The 19,328-nt window shown below is 37.3% G+C and overlaps 1 protein-coding gene across 2 annotated transcripts in view; it reads left to right on the top strand.

Annotated features, from left to right (window-relative positions):
- Positions 1-19,328, top strand: part of PTPN4 (protein tyrosine phosphatase non-receptor type 4) — a 193,787-nt gene that overhangs the window by 23,777 nt on the left and 150,682 nt on the right. For both annotated transcript variants that reach the window (XM_062184543.1, XM_062184597.1), the window contains one exon: positions 15,841-15,995. In XM_062184543.1, the coding sequence (XP_062040527.1) occupies positions 15,858-15,995 (138 nt within the window). In that variant the 5' untranslated portion in view covers positions 15,841-15,857. The remainder of the gene's footprint in view (positions 1-15,840; positions 15,996-19,328) is intronic.

The following is a 19,328-nucleotide window of genomic DNA, read 5'->3' as shown; positions in this document are numbered from 1 at the left end:
ATGGAAAAGAAGGACCTTTCTCTCTGTCTCTCTGTCTCTCTCTCTGTCTGTAACTCTACCTGTCAAAAAAAAAAAAAAAAAAAAAAGGCAAAATCCAAAGGGGCTGGTGGTAGTGGTTTTTTGGTTTTTTTTTTTTTTTTGGACAGGCAGAGTTAGTGAGAGAGAGAGAGAGAGACAGAGAGAAAGGCCTTCCTTTTCTTTTGGTTCAACCCCCAAATGGCTGCCACAGCCGGCACATTGCGCCAATCCAAAGCCAGGAGCCAGGTGCTTCTTCCTGGTCTCCCATGCGGGTGTGGGGCCCAAGCACCTGGGCCATCCTCCACTGCCTTCCCGGACCACAGCAGAGAGCTGGACTGCAAGAGGAGCAACTGGGACAGAATCCGGTACCCCAACTGGGACTAGAACCCGGGGTGCCAGCGCCATAGGTGGAGGATTAGCCAAGTGAGCCACGGTGCCAGCCTTTTTTTTTTTGGGGGGGGGGGTAGTCGGGTTTTTAAGCACAATTTTTAGTAAAAAAAACTTATCAGCTTGACATTCAATTACAAGGCGGGTCACTAATTCTTACACTTTGTAAGCAGTATAACATTGAGGGGGTTATGTAACCTCTGTTAATCTGTTTCTTTGTAGATAAAACATATATTTTGTATATAAAAATAAATTTAAAGTCTCAGATAAGAGCTCCTAAGACACTGTTTATGTTTTCCACCTTTAGTTTTAAAGCTCATTGTATATGAAAAGTAGAATTTGCTAGTGTGGAATACTAATGTATTTTAAGTGACTGAAGTTTTAAAAACAACATGCTGCCCCCTAGGGGCGGTGCAGTACTAATTGTTGAAATTCTTAGGCTCCCTCATGCAGCATGAACTTATATTTGGAGTGTTAAGGTAAACATATTAAGCAGAATTTAAGTTTATTTTGACTTGTTTTAATTTTCATCCTTTCATACTCTACTGACATGTTCATAAGAGAAGTTAGGATTTCCTTTTGCCCCCTCTCCCCAATTAATTTGCTAGTCTTACATTTCTCTTTACTTAAGATTTTCCAGGGATTTAAAAAAGAAATACATATTTTTAACATTTGTTTATTTACTTAGAGAGAAAGAGAAATCTCTTCCATCTGCTGATTTACTATCCAGATGACCTCAACAGCCAGGCTGAAGCCAGCAGCCAGGAGCTTCATCTGGGGACTCTCATGTGGGTGACAGGGACCCAAACAGTTAGGCCGTCTTCTGCTTTCCCAGGCTATTAGCAGGGAGCTGGATCAGAAGTGGAGCTATAGGGACATGAACCTGTGTCCAAATGGGTTGCTGGCATTGTAGGTGGCAGCTTTACTCACTGAGCCACAAAGTGGGCCTCTCTATAACCATTTTAAATTAGATATTTTGTTTTTGGTCATGTTATAGTTCTTAATGTATCCTTTTTATATACTGTTGGATTCATTTGTTAATTTTTTTTTGATTCATTTGTTTTGTATTTTGTTGATGATTTACACATCCATAATACATTAGATTTATCAGATATATGGCTTATAAATATTTTCTCATTATGGTTTTATTAATCATTTTTTTTAAAAAGATTTATTTATTTGAAAGGTAGAGTAAGAAAAAGAGAGACAGAGATTCTTTGGTTCAAATGCCTATAACAGCTATGGCTAGGCCAGGCTAGAGCCAAGAGCCAGGAACTTGATCCAGGTCTCCCATGTGAGTAGCAGGATTTCAAGTACTTGGGCCACCATCTACTGCTTCCCAGGCACATCAGCAGAAAGCTGGACTAGAAGTGAAGGAGCCAGGCTCGAATATGTACTCCGCTATGGGATGCTGGTGTTGCAAGTGGCAGTTGAACTCACAGCTCTACAACCCTGGCTCCAGTATTTATTTTTTAAATGCTGGTATCACTATAATTACTTTCCTAGTTTCATTTTTGTATTTTTTCTTGTTTATAGATACACAGTTTTTATGTTTTCTTACATTCTACAGGATTTCTGATGTCACTTGTTAATTGCAATTATTTCATAGATTTCTTAGAGTTTTTTGTGTGTGTGTGTCTGTGTGTTCATGTCATCTATCAATAGAAGAGTGTTACTCTTTTTTTCCAATCCAGCTGCTTTTTGCTTTTTGTTTCTCTTTCTTGCCTGATTGCCAGATAATCTTCAGTATAGTATTGAATAGAAGTGATACATATCCTAGTTTTGTTCCTGATATTAGGTGGAATTAAAATTTGTCATTCATTATTATGTATGACATTACCTGGAGTTTTTTGTAGAGACAAGAGTTTGAGGAGAGTCCCTTTTATTCCTGCATTATTGAGTATTTTTACCATGAGTTTGTCAAATACTTTTCCTTTATTAATATGATCAAGCTGTCATTTTCCATCCTATTAATTTTATTTATTTTATGGTTTGCTTTTTGGATTTTAAATTCAGTATTATTCTTGGTATAAGTCTCAGTATGTTTCTTGGTATAAATCCCAATTGGTTCATAGTATATAATTCCTTTTATGTTTTTTGGGATTTGTAATGTATAATCCTTTTTATATACTATTGGATTCATTTGTTTCATATTTTGTTGATTTGCACATCAATAGTCATAGGACATATTGGATTAAAGTTTTCCTGTAATAACATGGTCTGTTTTTGCCATCTAGATTATACTAGCCTCATAGTACCAATTGGCAGTCTTTTTCTTGTTTTTTGGAAGATTTGGTGTAATATTGGTGTTATTTCTTTACTTGGTATAATTCATTAATGAAGATGTCTGTACTGATGTTTTCTCTGTGAATTTTTAATTATTTGTTCTCTTGTTACATGTCTATTCACATTTTATATGTCTTTTAATGCCCATTTCAGTAGTTTATTTCTTGGAATTTGATCATTTCTTCTAGGCCATGTAATCTGTTGGTATACAGTTGTTCTTTGTATTGCCTTGTAATTCATTCCATTTCATGAAGATCGAAATGTTTCTTTCCTTCCTGACTTTATTTCTTGATCATTGTAGCTAATGGTTTTTTCTCCATTTTATGCCTTTCCTTTTAGTTTAATTTTTTAAAAAATTATTTTATGAAAATGAAAAGTTGGATTATTGGTTTAATATCTTTCTTCTATTAAAGTTCCTTCTGAACTCTGTTTAACTGCATCTCAGCTATTTTAATGTTGTATTTTTGTTTTTGTTCATCCATCTCATAGTATTTTCTGATTTATTTTTCTTCTTTAATTTTATTTAACGTATACAAGTTTCATGTATTTCATATATACAGATTTAGGAACATAGCGATACTTCTCACCTTACCCTCCTTCCCACCCATGCTAAAACCTTTCTTGCTCTTTCCTCTCCTATTCCCACTCTAATTTTTTTTTTTTTACCTTTTATTTAAGGACTACAAACTTCATGTATTCATAAGTACAACTTTAGAAATATAGTGACTATTCCTACCATACCTATCCTCCTACCCACTCTCCTACCCCTCCTCCTCTTCCCTCTCCCATTCGCAGCCCCATTCTCCACTAAAATCCATTTTTGATTAACTTTATACACAAGAGACCAACTTTATACTAAGTAAAATGTTCTACAATTTGCATGGAAAAAAACCCCCAAAATCTGTTCCTTAACAGTCGAGACAAGGATTGTTCAAAAATTGCATCTTGAAGTTAATTTCACTTGTTTTTTTAAAGAAGCACCCTAGAATGATACATCTTTTGCGAGCACTTAGACATAATTATAATACAACTCTTTGAGGACAGAGGTCCTGCATGGAAAGTTAGTGCACAGTGACTCTTGTTAATTTAACAACTAATACTATTATATATGGCATCAGTGATCACCTGAGTCCCCACTTTTAACTTTTACAAAGATTTATTTTCAGTATACTTTAAACTCATAAGGATAGCCCTTATGAGTTCAACAAATAGTACAAAGGAAAAAAACCACTGTTCCTCAACAAAAAAGACAAGGGCTGAAAACAGTCATCAAATCTCAAAGTGTCCATTTCACTCCAATACATTACATTTTAGGTACTCTTATTAGTTATGCCGGATCAGGGAAGACGTATGATATCTGTCTTTTTGGGTGTGGTTTATTTCACTAAGTATAATGGTTTCCAGTTGCATCCATTTTGTTGCAAAAGAAGCATTTCTTTCTTCTTCTTTTTTTTTTTTAATCTGGGTAGTACTTCATAATGTATATATAACATACTTTATCCAATTTTCAGTTGATGGACATCTGGGTTAATTAAATATCTTAGCTATTGTGAATTCAGTGGCTATAAACAAGGGGGTACATATAAATCTTTCATATGCTGATTGCTTTTTGTTTGGGTAAATTCTCAGGAGTGGGATTAATGGGTCATATGGTAGGTCTGTATTCAGATTTCTGAGGTATCTCCAGACTCTTCCACAGTGGCTGCACCAGCTTACATTCCTACCAACAGTAGATTAGGGTGCCTTTTTTCCTGCATCCTCACCAGCATTTGTTGCTTATTGATTTCTGTATGAGAACCATTCTGACTGGGATGAAATGAAACCTCATTGTGGTTTTCGTTTGCATTTCCCTGATGGCTAGTGATCCTGAGCATTTTTTCAATTGTCTTGACCATTTGAATGTCCTTTCTGAAAAATATCGGTTCAAGTCCTTTTGCTCATTTCTTAACTGGATTATTTCTTTTGCTGTTGTTGTATTTCTTTTTTTTTTTTTTTAATTGATTTATTTATTTGAAAGCCAGAGTTACACAAAGAGAGAAGGGGAGGCAGAGAGAGAGAGAGGTCTTCCATTTGCTGGTTCATGCCCAAATTGGCTGCAATGGCGGAGCTGTGCCAATCTGAAGCCAGGAGCTTCCTCCAGGTCTCCCACACGGGTGCAGGGGCCCAGGGACTTGGGGCATCTTCCACTGCTTTCCCAGGCCATAGTAGAGAGCTGGATCGGAAGTAGAGCAGCTGGGACTCAAAATGGCAGCCATGTGGGATGCCAGCACCACAGATGATAGCTTTACCCACTATGCCACAGCGCTGGTCCCTGTTATTGGACTTCTTGAGCTCTTTGTAGATCCTGGATATTAATCCTTTATCAGCTGCATAGTTTGTGAATAATTTCTCCCATTCTGTCAGTTGCCTCTTCACTTTGCTGAGTGTTTCCTTTGCGATGTAGAAGCTTCTCAGCTTGAAGTAATCCCATTTGTCAATTTTGGTTGTGACTGCCTGTGCTTCTGGGGTCTTTTCCATGAAGTCTTTGCCTGTTCCAGTGTCTTGCAGAGTTTCCCCGATATTCTCTAGTAATTTGATGGTATAGGGTCATAGATTTAGGTCTTTGATCCACTTGAGTGGATTTTTGTGTACCACTTGAGTGGATTTTTGCGTAAAGTGTAAGGTAGGGTAAGGTCTTGTTTCACACTTCTGCATGTGGAGATCCAGTTTTCTCAGCATAATTTTTTGAAGAGACTGTACTTGCTTCAGGGATTGGTTTTAGTTCGTTTGTCAAAGATAAGTTTGTTTAGATGCATGGATTGATTTCTGGAGTTTCTTTTCTGTTCCATGGGTGTACACATCTGTTTTTGTACCAGTATCAGGCCATTTTGATTATAACTGCCCTGTAGTATGTCTTAATATCTGGTGTTGTGATGCCTTTGTCTTTGTTTTTGTTATATAAGATTGTTTTAGCTGTTTGGTCTCTCTTGTGTTTCCACATAAATTTTAGCATCATTTTTTTCTGAGAAGAATGTTGTTGGTATTTTGATTGGGATTACATTGAATCTGTAAATTGCTTTTCGTAGTATGGACATTTTGATGATATTGATTCTTTCAACCCATGAACATGCGAAATGTTTCCATTTTTTTGTGTCTTCTGTTTCTTCCTTTAATTTTTTGTGATTTTCATCGTAGAGGTCTTTGACATCCTTGGTTTAATTTATTTCACTGTATTTAATTTTTTTGTAGCTAAACGTAAATGGGATTAATCTTAGAAGTTCTTTCTCAGCCATGGCATTGTCTGTGTATACAAAGGCTGTTGATTTCTGTTTGTTGATTTTATATCCTGCCATTTTTCCAAACTCTTATGTGTTCCAAGAGTGTCTCAATGGATTCTTTTGGATCCTCTATATAGAATCATGTTATCTGCAAAAAGGAATAGTTTGACTTCCTCCTTTCCAATTTGTATCCCTTTGATTTCTTTTTCTTGCCTAATGGCTCTGGCTAAAACTTCCAGGACAACATTGAATAGCAATAGTGAGAATGGGCATCCATTGTTTTGTTCCAGATCTTAGTGGGAATGCTTCCAACTTTTTCCCATTCAATAAGATGCTGGCAGTGGGTTTGTTGCCTTAATTGTGCTGAGGAATGTTCCTTCTATACCCAATTTGCTTAAGGTTTATATTATGAAGGGATGTTATATTTAATCAAATGCTTTCTCTGCATCTATTGGGATAAACATGGTTTTTGTCATTCTGTTTGTTAATGTGATGTATCTTGTTTATCAATTTGTGAATGTTGAACCATTCCTGCATACCAGGGATAAATTCCACTTAGTCTGGGTGAATGATCTTTCTGATGTGTTGTTGGATTCGATTAGCTATTATTTTGTTGAGGGTATTTGCATCTATGTTCATCAGGGATATTGATCTATAGTTCTGTTTCTTTGTTTTATCTTTTTCTGGTTTAGGAATTAAGGTATTGTTGACTTCATAGAAGGAGTTTGGGAGGATTCCCTCCCTTTCAATTGTTTTGAATAGCTTGAGAAGAGTTGGAATTAGTTCTTCTTTAAATGTCTGGTAGAATTTAGCAGTGAAACCATCCAGTCCTGGGTTTTTTGTTGTTGTTGTTTTTGGGAGGGTCTTTGTTACTGATTCAGTTTCTGTCTTGGTTATTGGTCTGTATAGGTTTTCTGTGTCTTCATGACTTACTTTTGGTAGATTGTATGTATCCAGAAATCTATCTATTTCTTCTAGATATTCTGATTTGTTGGCATAGAGTTCTTTGTAGCAATTCCCTATGATTCTTTTTATTTCAGTGGTATCTGTTGTTACATTTCCCTTTCATCCCTGATTTTATTGATTTGGGTCTTCTCCCCTCCTTTTTTTTTTTTTTTTTTTTTTTTTTTGTTATTTGGGCCAATGGTGTGTCAATTTTTATTTTTTCAAATAACCAGCGCTTGATTTCACTGATATTTTGTATCTTTGTTTGTTTCAGTTTTGTTTATTTCTTCTCTAATTTTAGTTCTTTCCTCCTACTTATTTTGGGTTTGGTTTGTTGTTTTTCTAGTTCCTTGATGTACATTGATAGCTCATTTATTTGGCTTCTTTCCAGTTTCTTGATGTAGGCATCAGTTGCTATAAACCTCCCTCTTAACACTTCTTTTGCTGTGTCCTATGGTTTTGTTATGATATATTGTCATCTTCATTTCCAGAGATTTTTTTTTTGTTTCTCTTTTGATTTCTTCTGTGACTTATTGTTCATTCAGTAGCATGTTGTTCAGTCTCCATGTGTTTGGGTTGTTCTAGAGATTTTTGAGTTGTCATTTTCCAGCTTTAATCCATTGTGGTCAGAGAAGATGCATGGTATGATTTTGATTTTTTTGAATTTGCTGAGGCTTGCTTTGTGGCCTAGCATATCATCTATCCTAGAGAAAGTTCCATGCACTGATGAGAAGAATATGTATTCGGCAACTGTAGGGTGGAAAGTTCTGTAGATATCAATTAGATCCATTTGGTCCATATAGTGTCTATTAGTTCTGTTGTTTCTTGTTCATTTTCTGTCTAGTTGTTCTGTCCATCGATGAAAGGGGTTTTGAAGTTCCCTGTTACTATTGTTTTGGTGTCTATTTCTCAATTTAGATCCATTAACATTTCTTTTGAATAGCCAGACACCCTGTAATTGGATGCACATACCAATGGTTATTTATGAGTGTGTTAATTTTCACATTTTTGTGAATTCCCTACATTTTCTGTTATTTCAGTTTTAATGTTATTCTACTGTGGTTAGATAACATACCTTGCATGGCTTTTTTTTTTTTTTTTTTAGATTCATTTATTTATTGGAAAGTCAGAGAGAGAGAGAGAGAGCTAGTTCACTCCCCAAATGGCCACAACTTGGCTGCGCTAGGCAGAAGCCAGGAGTCAGCAGCTTACTCCAGATCTCCCACCTGGGTGCTCTCCTAGGGACATTAGCAGGGAACTGGAACAGAAGTGAAGCAGCCAGGACTTGGATCGGTGTCCATACAGGATGTAGGCAGTGGCTTTCCCTGCTGCATTAAAATGCATGCCCCAGCTTTCATCTATTATTTATTTAAAAGAGTTATGGAGGGGGGAGAGAGATCTCCCATCTGCTGATTTACCACCCAGTTGGCCACAATGGCCAGAGCTGCACTGATCTGAAGCCAGGAGCCAGGAGCTTCTTCCAGGTCTCCCATGCATGTGCAGGGGCCCAAGGGCTTAGACCATCTTCTACTGCTTTCCCAGGCCATAGAAGAGAGCTGGGTCAGAAGTAGAGCAGCTGGGACCCAAACTGGCACCCATATGGGATGCTGGCACTGAAGACAGTGGCTTTACCCGCTACGCCACTGGCTTTCATCTTTTAAAATTTATTGTTTCTTGATTTATGGCTTGATACATGTTCTGTTTTGGGGAAGGTTTATGGATACTTGAGTAGATATTGTATTTTGTTGTTAAATATGATGTCTTGATAGAATATAATGTATTGGTCTTGATTGGATTATAATGTTGTTCCTACTTCTATTTTGTTTTTTATTTTTCTACATATTATTCTATCCAGTATTGAGAATGAGGTTTTTTGTTCAACTCCTGCTTTTTTTCCCCCTTTATTTAAGGAATACAAAGTTCATACATTTCATAGTTACAACTTTAGGAACATGGTGATTCTTGCTCCCTTACCTGACCTCCCACCCACTCTGCCACCTTTCTTCCTCCTCTTTCTCCTATTGCCACACTTGTTTTTACTAAGATCTATTTTCAGTTAACTTTATACACATATGATTAACTCTATGGTAAGTAAAGAGTTCAACAAATAGTGTGGAAAAAAAAAAAAGATTCCACTACAGTCGAGACAAGAGCTATTCAAAGTCATTGCTTCTCAAAGTGTCAATTTCACTTCTACAGATTGCCTTTTAGGTGCTCTATTAGTTATCACAGGTCAGGGAGAACATAAGTTATTTGTTCCTTTGAGACTGACTGATTTCACTTAGAATGATGTTTTCCTGTTTCATCTATTTTGTTGCAAATGACCAGATTTCTTTTTTTTTTTTAAACCATGGAGTAGTATTCTATGGTATACATATTCCATAATTTCCTTATCCAGTCTTCAGTTGATGGGCATTTAGGTTGATTCCAAGTCTTAGCTATTGTGAATTGAACTGCTATAAACATGGGTGTACAGATAACTCATATGCTGGTTTCTTTTTGTTTGGGTAAATTCCCAGGAGTAGGATGGCTGGGTCATATGGTATGTCTGTATTCAGGTTTCTGAGGTATCTCTATATTGTCTTCCACAATGGCTGCTCCAGTTTGCATTCCCACCAACAGAGGATTAGCGTACCTTTTCCCCACATCATTGCCAACATTTGTTGTTTGTTGATTTCTGTATGAAAGCCATTCTAACAGAGGTGAAGTGAACCTCATTGTGGTTTTCATTTGTGTTTCCCTGATTGTTAGTGATCCTGAGCATTTTTTCATGTGTTTCTTGGCCATTTGGATTTCCCCTTTTGAAAAATGCCTTTTTAAGTTCTGTGCCCATTTCTTAACTGGGTATTTTTGTTGTTGTTGTTGTTGAGTTTCTTGATCTCTTTATATATTCTGGTTATTAATCCTTTTTCAGTTGCATAGCTTGCAAATAATTCCTCCCATTCTCTTGGTACCCTCTTCACTTTGCTGAGTGTTTCTTTTGCTGTGCAGAAGCTTCTCAGCTTGAAGTAACCTCATTTGTCAATTTTGGTTTGATTGCCTGTACTTCTGGAGTCTTTTTTTTTTTTTTTTTGACAGAGTGGACAGTGAGAGAGAGAGAGAGAAAGGTCTTCCCTTTTGCCATTGGTTCACCCTCCAATGGCCGCCGCAGCTGGCGCGCTGCGGCCAGCGCACCGCGCTGATCCGATGGCAGGAGCCAGGTGCTTCTCCTGGTCTCCCATGGGGTGCAGGGCCCAAGTACTTGAGCCATCCTCCACTGCACTCCCTGGCCACAGCAGAGAGCTGGCCTGGAAGAGGGGCAACTGGGATAGAATCCGGCGCCCCGACCGGGACTAGAACCCGGTGTGCCAGCGCCGCAAGGCGGAGGATTAGCCTGTTAAGTCACGGCGCTGGCCCTGGAGTCTTTTTCAAGAAGTCTTTGCCTATGCCAATGTCTTGCAGAGTTCCCCCAATGTTCTCTAGTAAATTGATGATATCAGGTTGTAGATTTAGGTCTTTAACCCATTTTGAGTGGGTTTTTGTGTAAAATGTAAGGTAGGGGTCTTCATATTTCTGCATGTGGAGATCCAGTTTTCCCAGCACCATTTGCTGAAGAGACTGTCCTTGCTTTAGGGATTGGTTTTAGTTCCTTTGTTAAAGATAAGCTTGTTGTAGATGCATGAATTAATTTCTGGAGTTTCTTTTCTGTTCCATGGGTCTACACGTCTGTTTTTGTACCAGTATCAGGCCATTTTGATTATAACTGCCCTATAGTACATCTTGAAATCTGGTGTTGTGATGCCTTTGGCTTTGTTTTTTGTTGTATGAGATTGCTTTAGCTATTCGGGGTATCCTGTGTTCCAAATGAATTTTAGTATCATTGTTTCTAAATCTGAGAAGAATGTCATTGGTATTTTGATTGGGATTGCTTTAAATCTGTAAATTACTTTCAGAAGAATGAACATTTTGATGATATTGATTCTTCCAATCCATGAACATGGGCGTTTTTTTCTCTTTTGGTATCTTTTTCTGTTTCTTTCTTTAATGCTTTGTAATTCTTATCATGGAGATCTTTGGCATTCTTGGTTAAATTTATTCCAAGATATTTGATTTTTTTTTTGTAGCTATTGTGAATGGGGTTGATTTTAGAAGCTCTTTCTCAACTATTTCATTATCTGTGTATACAAAGGCTGTTGATTTTTGTTCGTTGATTTTATATCCTGTCACTTTTCCAAATTCTTTTATGTGTTAGAAGAGTGTCTCAGTGGAGTCTTTTGGATCCCCTATATATATAATCTTGTCATCTGCTAACAGGGATAGTTTTACTTCCTCCTTCCCAGTTTGTGTCCCCTTGATTTCTTTTCTTGCTAATGACTCTATCTAAAACTTCCAAGACTACATTTAGTAGCAATGGTGAGCATCCTTGTCTGGTTCCAGATCTCAATGGGAATGCTTCCAGCTTTTCCCCAATCCAGTGTGACACTAGCCATTGGTTTGTCATAAATTGCCTTGATTGTATTCAGGAATATTCTTTCTATACCCAATTTGCCTAGAGTTTTCATCAATGAAAGTATGTTTTATTTAATCAAATGGTATCTCTGCATCTATTGAGCTAATCCTACTGTTTTTGTCTTTCTGTTTGTTAATGTGATGTATCCTGTTTATTGATTTGCGAATGTTGAACCAACCCTGGGATAAATCCCACTTGTTCTTGGTGAATGATCTTTCTGATGTGTTGTTGTATTTGATTGGCTAGTATTTTGTTGAGGATTTTCGTGTCTTTGTTAATCAGTGAAATTGGTTGTAGTTCTCTTTCTCTGTTGTGTGTTTTTCAGGAATTAAGGTAATTCTGGCTTTATAGAAAAAATTTGGGAGGATTCCCTCTCTTTCAATTATTTTGAATAGCTTTAGAAGGATTTGGGTTAGTTCTTCTTTAAATGTCTGGTAATATTTAGCAGTGAAGTCATCTGGTCCTGGGCTTTTCTTTGTCCAATCACTGTTGAATTCTCTTTCTCCATCTAATTTTGTCACTTCTTGATTGATGTATTTTGGGGTGTTGTGTTTGCATATATGTTTATGATGTCTTGCTAATGTTTGACTTTTTTGTTATAAAATATCCTTGTCTCATAACATGTTTGCTTGAAAGTCTGTTGTTTTCTGATATTAGTAAAGCCACTGTACTGTTACTGTCTTTGTAGTATATATTTATACATACTTTTACATTCAGTTTGTGTTTTTGAGTCTGTAGTGTGTCTTGTAATTTTTTTAACATTGTTCTGCCAATTTTGCTCCCCCCACCCTGCTTTTTGAGATTTCTTTTAAAAATTTATTTGAAAGGCAGAGTTACAGAGAGTGAGAGAGAGTGACAGAGATCTTCCATCTGCTGGTTCACTCTCCCAGATAGCTTCAGTAGCTGGGGCAGGGTCAGGCCATAGCCAGGAGCCTGGAATGCCATCCGTATCTCTCATTTAGGTAACAGGGCCCCAAGTACTCAGGCCATCATTCTCTGTTTCCCAGGTACTTTAGCCGGAAGCTGGATTTGAAGTGGAACAGCTGGAACTGGAACTGGTGCTCATAATAGATGCTGGTGTCCCATGGTGGCTTAACCTGTTTTATCACAATGCTGGCCCTCTATCTCCTCCTTTTGACTTATTTGTTTAGTCTATTTAAATATAATGTAAATACAGAGGACCTGCGCTGTGGTGCAGTAGTTTAATCCTCTGCCTGAGGTGCCGACATCCCATATAGTAGTTGGTTCTAGTCTTGGCTGTTCCTTTTCCGATCCAGCTCTGCTATGGCCTGGGAAAGTAGTAGATGGTTCAACCACTTGGACCGCTGTTCCTGTGTGGGAGACCTAGAAGAAGCTCCTGGCTCCAGGCTTCAGATTGGCCCAGCTCTGGCTGTTAAGGCCATTTGGGGAGTAAACCAGTAGATGAAAGACCTGTCTTTCCCTATCATTGTCTGAAACTCTACCTCGCAAATAAATAAAATCTTTCAAAAGAAAAAATACAACAGGGTAGTACTGTTTTGCTAATTGGTTTCTATATGTTTTGTCTATTCTCTGTTTTTCCATTATTACTTTCTTTTATGTAACTATTTTTTAGTGTATCATTTTAATTCTGTCACTTACTTTACGATATATTCTTTGAGTTCATTTTTGAGTGATTACCCTTGCAATTTGCTTATAAGCAAATAGTTGGTGGTAATTGCTACTTTATATCAATAGTATATGAAAAGTTTGCTTTATATAACTTACCTTCTTTTCCTCTTCTTTTGTACTGTTGTCATACCATTATTGTAAGCCTGTCAGACAGCTCTTATAAATATTGACGTATGTAGTTACCTGTTAAGTCAAATAGAAAAAAGAGTTACAAGCACAAAATATGTTTATATTGTTATTTTATATAGCTATCTAATTACTTTTACAGGTGCTCTTTATTCTGTCAGATTTGAGTTACTATCTAGAGTCCTTTTGTTTCAGCATTTGGTATTTGTTTCTAGAGCAGATCTGCCAGTGATAAACTCTTACTTTTGTTTATATGGGAACATTTTAAATTATTGTTTTTTATTTTTTAAAAAGATTTATTTATTTTCAAAGAGTTACAGAGAGGGAGAGATCTTCCATCTGCTGGTTCACTCCCTAGGTGGTCACAATGGCGGGTTTGGCCAGGTTGAAGCCAGGAGCTTCGTCTGTGTTTCCTATGTAGGTGGCAGGGGCCCAAATATTTGGGCCATGTTTCACTGCTTTTCCCAGGCCATTAGCATGGAGTTGACTTGGAAGTGGAGCAGACAGGACACATACTGGCACCATTTGAGGGTGCCAGTATTGCAGGCGGTAGCTTCACCTAGTATGCCAGAATACCACCTGAATTCAAGTTGTCAGATACAGGGCTGTTTAAATTATGTACTTTACATTTGTTGAATTATGATTGGTTGTGCCTTTTGGGGAATTGTTTACTGTGTCAAATTTGATGTTTGCAGAGTTTGAATGGTGTCATCTATTTCATTCCTAATGTTAGTAATTTGTATTTTCTTTTGTTAGTGTTGCTAGAGGTTTATCATGTTTGTGAATCCTTTTGCTGTTCCCGCACTGTGATTTTTTTCTTTTTTTTTCATTGATTTCTGTTCTTTGTAATTTTTTCCCTTTTGTTTGCTGTAAGTTTATTTGGCTCTTTTCTATCTAGGTTCATGAGGAAGAAATTACGTTATTTATTTGAAACATTTCCTGTTTCCTGTTAAATGCATATAATAATATAAATTTCCCTGTCATCACTGCTATAGCTGGACTCCACTAGTTCTGATGAATTGTTTTAGAATTTTAATTTAATTCAGTGTATCTTTTAATTTCCCTTGAGCTTTTCCTTTGTCCTGTGGATTACTTAGAAACATGTTGTTTAATTTCCGTGTGTTTGAGATTTTCATGTTATCTTTCTGTTGCTGATTCTGTTCTCAGAGAACATACTTTGCATAATTTCAGTCTTTAAATATGTTTAGATTTGTTTTTTAACTCCAGGATGTGCTCTTCATTGGTAAATAGTCAGAATTTGAAAGTAATATGCATTCTGTTGTATTGGTACAGTGTTTTTTTTTTTTTTTAATGTTAATTAGATTCTGTTGGTTAATGTTATGGTTAAATTCTACATTCACACTATTTTCTTTATCACATCAATTATCGAGAAAGATATTAAGTTCTATAATTGTGGATTTGTCTACTTTTTAGTTTCCTTTTTACAATTTTTGCTTTCATATATTTTACGTTTCTATTTTGTTGGTGCCTTCACATTTAGGATTGCTGTGTCTTCTTGATGGATTGACCCTTTTATCATTATATCGTATTCTCTCCTTGTTCTTGCTGATTTTCTTTGTTTTGAAGCCTTCTTAATCTGATATTAATGTAATCACTCCCTTTCTGTTGATTGCTATTTCCATGATATATCCTTTTCCATCATTATACTTTAAAGCTGCCTATATTCTTACATGACTGTACTTTTAAGAAGTTCATGGGCCGGCGCCGTGGCTTAACAGACTAATCCTCCTCCTTGTGGCGCCGGCACACCGGGTTCTAGTCCTGGTTGGGGTGCTGGATTCTATCCCGGTTGCCCCTCTTCCAGGCCAGCTCTCTGCTATGGCCCGGGAGTGCAGTGGAGGATGGCCCAAGTGCTTGGGCCCTGCACCTGCATGGGAGACCAGGAGAAGCACCTGGCTCCTGGCTTTGGATCAGCGAGATGCGCCGGTCGCAGCGGCCATTGGGGGGTGAACCAACGGCAAAGGAAGACCTTTCTCTCTGTCTCTCTCTCTCTCACTATCCACTCTGCCTGTCAAAAAAAAAAAAAAAAGAAGAAGTTCATGGAAATTGAAATTGAAAGGTAAGTATTTTGGTGCAAAAATTTTTTGAAATCTACATATAATTTTTCCAGAATACATGTCATCCATGAACATTTTGAAGATCCTTTTCATGAATTTAAAAAAATATTTGCACCAAAATAAGCATCATATATATGATATTATAGCATATGTATATGATTTATATAATATATATGATATGTATATCATATACACATATGTGTGTATTTATGTGATATATGTATATATGTGTGTGTGTATATATGTGTGTGTGTGTGTATATATATATATATATTTGTCTTTACTTGACAGGCAAAAAGAGAAAGAGAGAGACAGAGAGAGAGAGACAGAGATCTTCCATCCACTGGTTCAATGTCCAAATGCTTGGACTAGCCAGACACTAATGGCATGTGGGGTCCAAGTAGTTGGGCCATCTTTGTAATTTTAATTTAGATAATAAATCGTATGTCATATCTGTCTCATACCTATGATTCTTATCCTGATGTTTCAGAATTTATAAAAGTTTTCCACCTGTTTGACTTTAAAAATATATAATAGCTTTATTTTTTAAATGGCGTTGTATCTTCCACTATTTTATTTAGCAGCTTTTTGTTTTTTAATTTAGATCTTGTGTGGACAGTAATGACCTCACGTTTCCGGTTGCCTGCTGGCAGAACCTACAATGTACGAGCATCAGAGTTGGCCCGAGACAGACAGCATACAGAGGTGGTTTGCAACATTCTTCTTCTGGATAACACTGTACAGGCTTTCAAAGTTAATGTGAGTATTTTATGCCTTTTAAAAAATTATCTGTTTTATAAATTTAAGATAAAGATATATTGAATATGTTTATATTAATATAGATATATTTGAGGCCGGCGCCACGGCTCAATAGGCTAATCCTCTGCCTTGCGGCACCAGCACACTGGGTTCTAGTCCCGGTCGGGGCGCCGCATTCTGTCCCGGTTGCCCCTCTTCCAGGCCAGCTCTCTGCTGTGGCCCGGGAGTGCAGTGGAAGATGGCCCAAGTGCTTGGGCCCTGCACCCCATGGGAGACCAGGATAAGCACCAGGCTCCTGCCTTCAGATCAGCGCGGTATGCTAGCTGCAGCGCGGCGGCCATTGGAGGGTGAACCAACGGCAAAGGAAGACCTTTCTCTCTCTCTCTCTCTCTCTCTCTCTCCACTCTGCCTGTGGAGGGGAAAAAAAAAAATATATATATATATAGATAGATAGATAGATAGATAGATTTGAAAACTAGAACCATTAAGTTGTAATACAGTTTGAACAGTCTTATTCAGTTAACAAAAATCTTTAATGTGGGTTTGTTTTTTAGGTACATGTTCTCATTCAGTTTGAGTCTTTGGAAAAGTGTTGCTCATTTGATACTGTTGACAAACCAGCAGTGCATTGTGATTAGTAAAGCAGATCAGTAATGTGTGGATGTTTATTTTGTTAAAAGATTTATTTATTTATTTATTTGAAAATCAGGGCTACACAGAGAGAGAAGGAGAGGCAGAGAGAGAGGTCTTCCATCCGCTGGTTCACTCCTCAGTTGGCTGCAATGGCTGGAGCTGAGCCGATCTGAAGCCAGCAGCCAGGAGCTTCCTCTGGGTCTCCCACGCAGGTGCAGGGTCCAAGGACTTGGGCCATAGCAGGGAGCTGGATCGAAAGTGGAACAGCTGGGACTTGAACCGGTACCCATGTGGGATGCTGGCACTGCAGGCAGTGGCTTTACCCACTATGCCACAGTGCTGGCCCCATGGATGGTTTTTACAAATATGCTTGAAGGTGCTTGAAAGGAATTTGTTCTCTTAAATAATTTACATAGTTTCATTGTAATTGTTCTTGTACTGTTTATAAAGAAGACTTTGCTAAATAAAGATAAATGACAGCCCTGATCTTATCTGAGTATTATCTGAAGTATGCATCAGTAAACATTTGTTTGTGCTATATGTAACTAGCTTCATTTGCTCATTGTTGTTTGTGACTTTCATCCATATGTGTTAACAGTGGTTAGTTAGCTCATTTCATTGCTATATAGGCACCCCTTTATGAATATGCCACAATTTACTGTTGGAGTATATTTGGATGGTTTCCATTTCAGGCTCATCAAATAATACTGCTGTGAACATTTCTTGTACATGTCTTAATATATACACAGATTTCCCCCCTCCTTGTTACTTTATTTTTTTAAATTTTTTAAAAATATTTTTTATTTATTTATTTGACAGGTATAGTTACAGACAGTGAGAGAGAGAGACAGAGAGAAAGGTCTTCCTTCCGTTGGTTCACTCCCCAAATGGCCGCAATGGCCACAGCTGCGCCTATCTGAAGCCAAGAGCCAGGTGCTTCCTCCCAGTCTCCCATGCGGGTGCAGAGGCCCAAGCAATTGGGCCATCCTCCACTGCTTTCCCAGGCCACAGCAGAGAGCTAGACTGGAAGAGGAGCGACCGGGACTAGAACCGGCGCCCATATGGGATGCCGGCGCCACAGGCATAGGATTAACCTAGTGCGCCACGGTACCAGCCCCATCTCGTTACTTTAAAAAATTTCCAACTATAGGAAAGTTGAATGAATGCTAGATTGACCTGGTGTTAATATTTTGTGCATTTGTGTTATCTTTCTTCTGTGTGATTTTTTTCTGAACTAAGACTTTCCTAAAATTATCATAGCACTTACCACACCCCACAAATTTAGCATCATGAAAATAATGGTATCTAATATGTAGAGCATATTCTAACAGGAATGCCTCATTCCTCATTTCCAAATCTGTGTGATGGCTGTCTGTTTCCTACTGTTACCTGTACTTTGAAATCTTTAAATGACATAAAGTATTCTGTTCATACCAGTTTCTTAAGCTTAAAATTTTCTTTGTATTATTGTATAGTGGGATCACTTATTTACCTTTTTTATCCCAAAGTCCAAGGCATTTCACATTGGAAAAGGGCCTGCAGGGTAGTGAAAGTTGCATCAGTGAAAGTACCTTTGTGGAGATTATTTAACATATCCAGTGAGTTCAGTGTTAAACTTAATTTCTTTTGTATCTTATCATCTGTTAATAGATAGTGGAGTATAGGTTGCCAAGCAAAGAAAAATGAAATGAAGGGAAATATGTTCCATAAAAATCTCTGGTTAATACCCACTCTCATGTATTAGACATTGATATAAGAAAATAAGCCTTTTTTTCTCTGTTACTGACATGTTAGAATCTGTGGAGGGTGGGAATTGGTAAACTTCACTCTTAGCTTAGTATTAGCTAATATTTCATTTTTTTAACATAATTCTATAATTGTTTTAAAATATTGTGAAAGATTTGCTGTTTTTTCCATCCAGCATAATTTTTCTGTTGGACATCTGACTTGATAGTAATTTGCTGTGTTTTTTATTGTAGTAATCCATCTACTACCTAATTACTTTTTGGAAAAAAATGTACATTTAATATATTTGTATGTTCATATTTATATATTTTAATACATTTTATTCAAGGGAACTTCCAAAAATTCATGGAAAATGGAATTAAAAAGACGATGCTTATTTCCCATGGACTTTTTGAAGTATCCTTAAATATAGTACCTACTAGTTCCAGTAGACCTGAGTATATTACTAGAATGATAAGTACTATGGTGCTGGGAACATTTGCCATTATCTCAGGTATTTATGTTGGGTATGTAACGTTTTTCCTTTAAGTATTTGGACCCAAGTCAAACTATTTTTGTACAAATTGCGCGTATTTTAATCTGTGTGATTGGCTCCCCATTAATGCCCTTCACAGTCTCTGTAGTGGTTTGTAGAAGCCTGCAAACTAATTGAGGCTTTATGAGCTTTGATAATTGTTTCTCTTGTCCATTAAGTCTCAGAAATCTTTGTGAGCAGCTGCTAAGTTCAGTAACATTTCAATGCTCACCAGGAAGGAGAACCACTCATTGTTCTTTGAAGATTGTCAGGCAGTGATTTGGAGGCTTGACTTCTCTTGACCTAAAAGATTTTTGCACCACAAGTGAAATACTCATTTTTACAAAGATTGCTTTCTTCCTTGTGAAATCAATATGTATGTAACTTGATTAGATCTCGCTTTTTTTTTTTTTTCCCTGCTGTGTGCGTGGAAGTAAGAT

The sequence above is a fragment of the Lepus europaeus genome, chromosome 1 (assembly GCF_033115175.1).
Source record: "Lepus europaeus isolate LE1 chromosome 1, mLepTim1.pri, whole genome shotgun sequence".
Classification (NCBI taxonomy): Eukaryota; Metazoa; Chordata; class Mammalia; order Lagomorpha; family Leporidae; genus Lepus; species Lepus europaeus.
The sequence above is the reverse complement of the archived record's forward strand: the minus strand, read 5'-3'. Positions and strand labels throughout refer to the sequence as shown.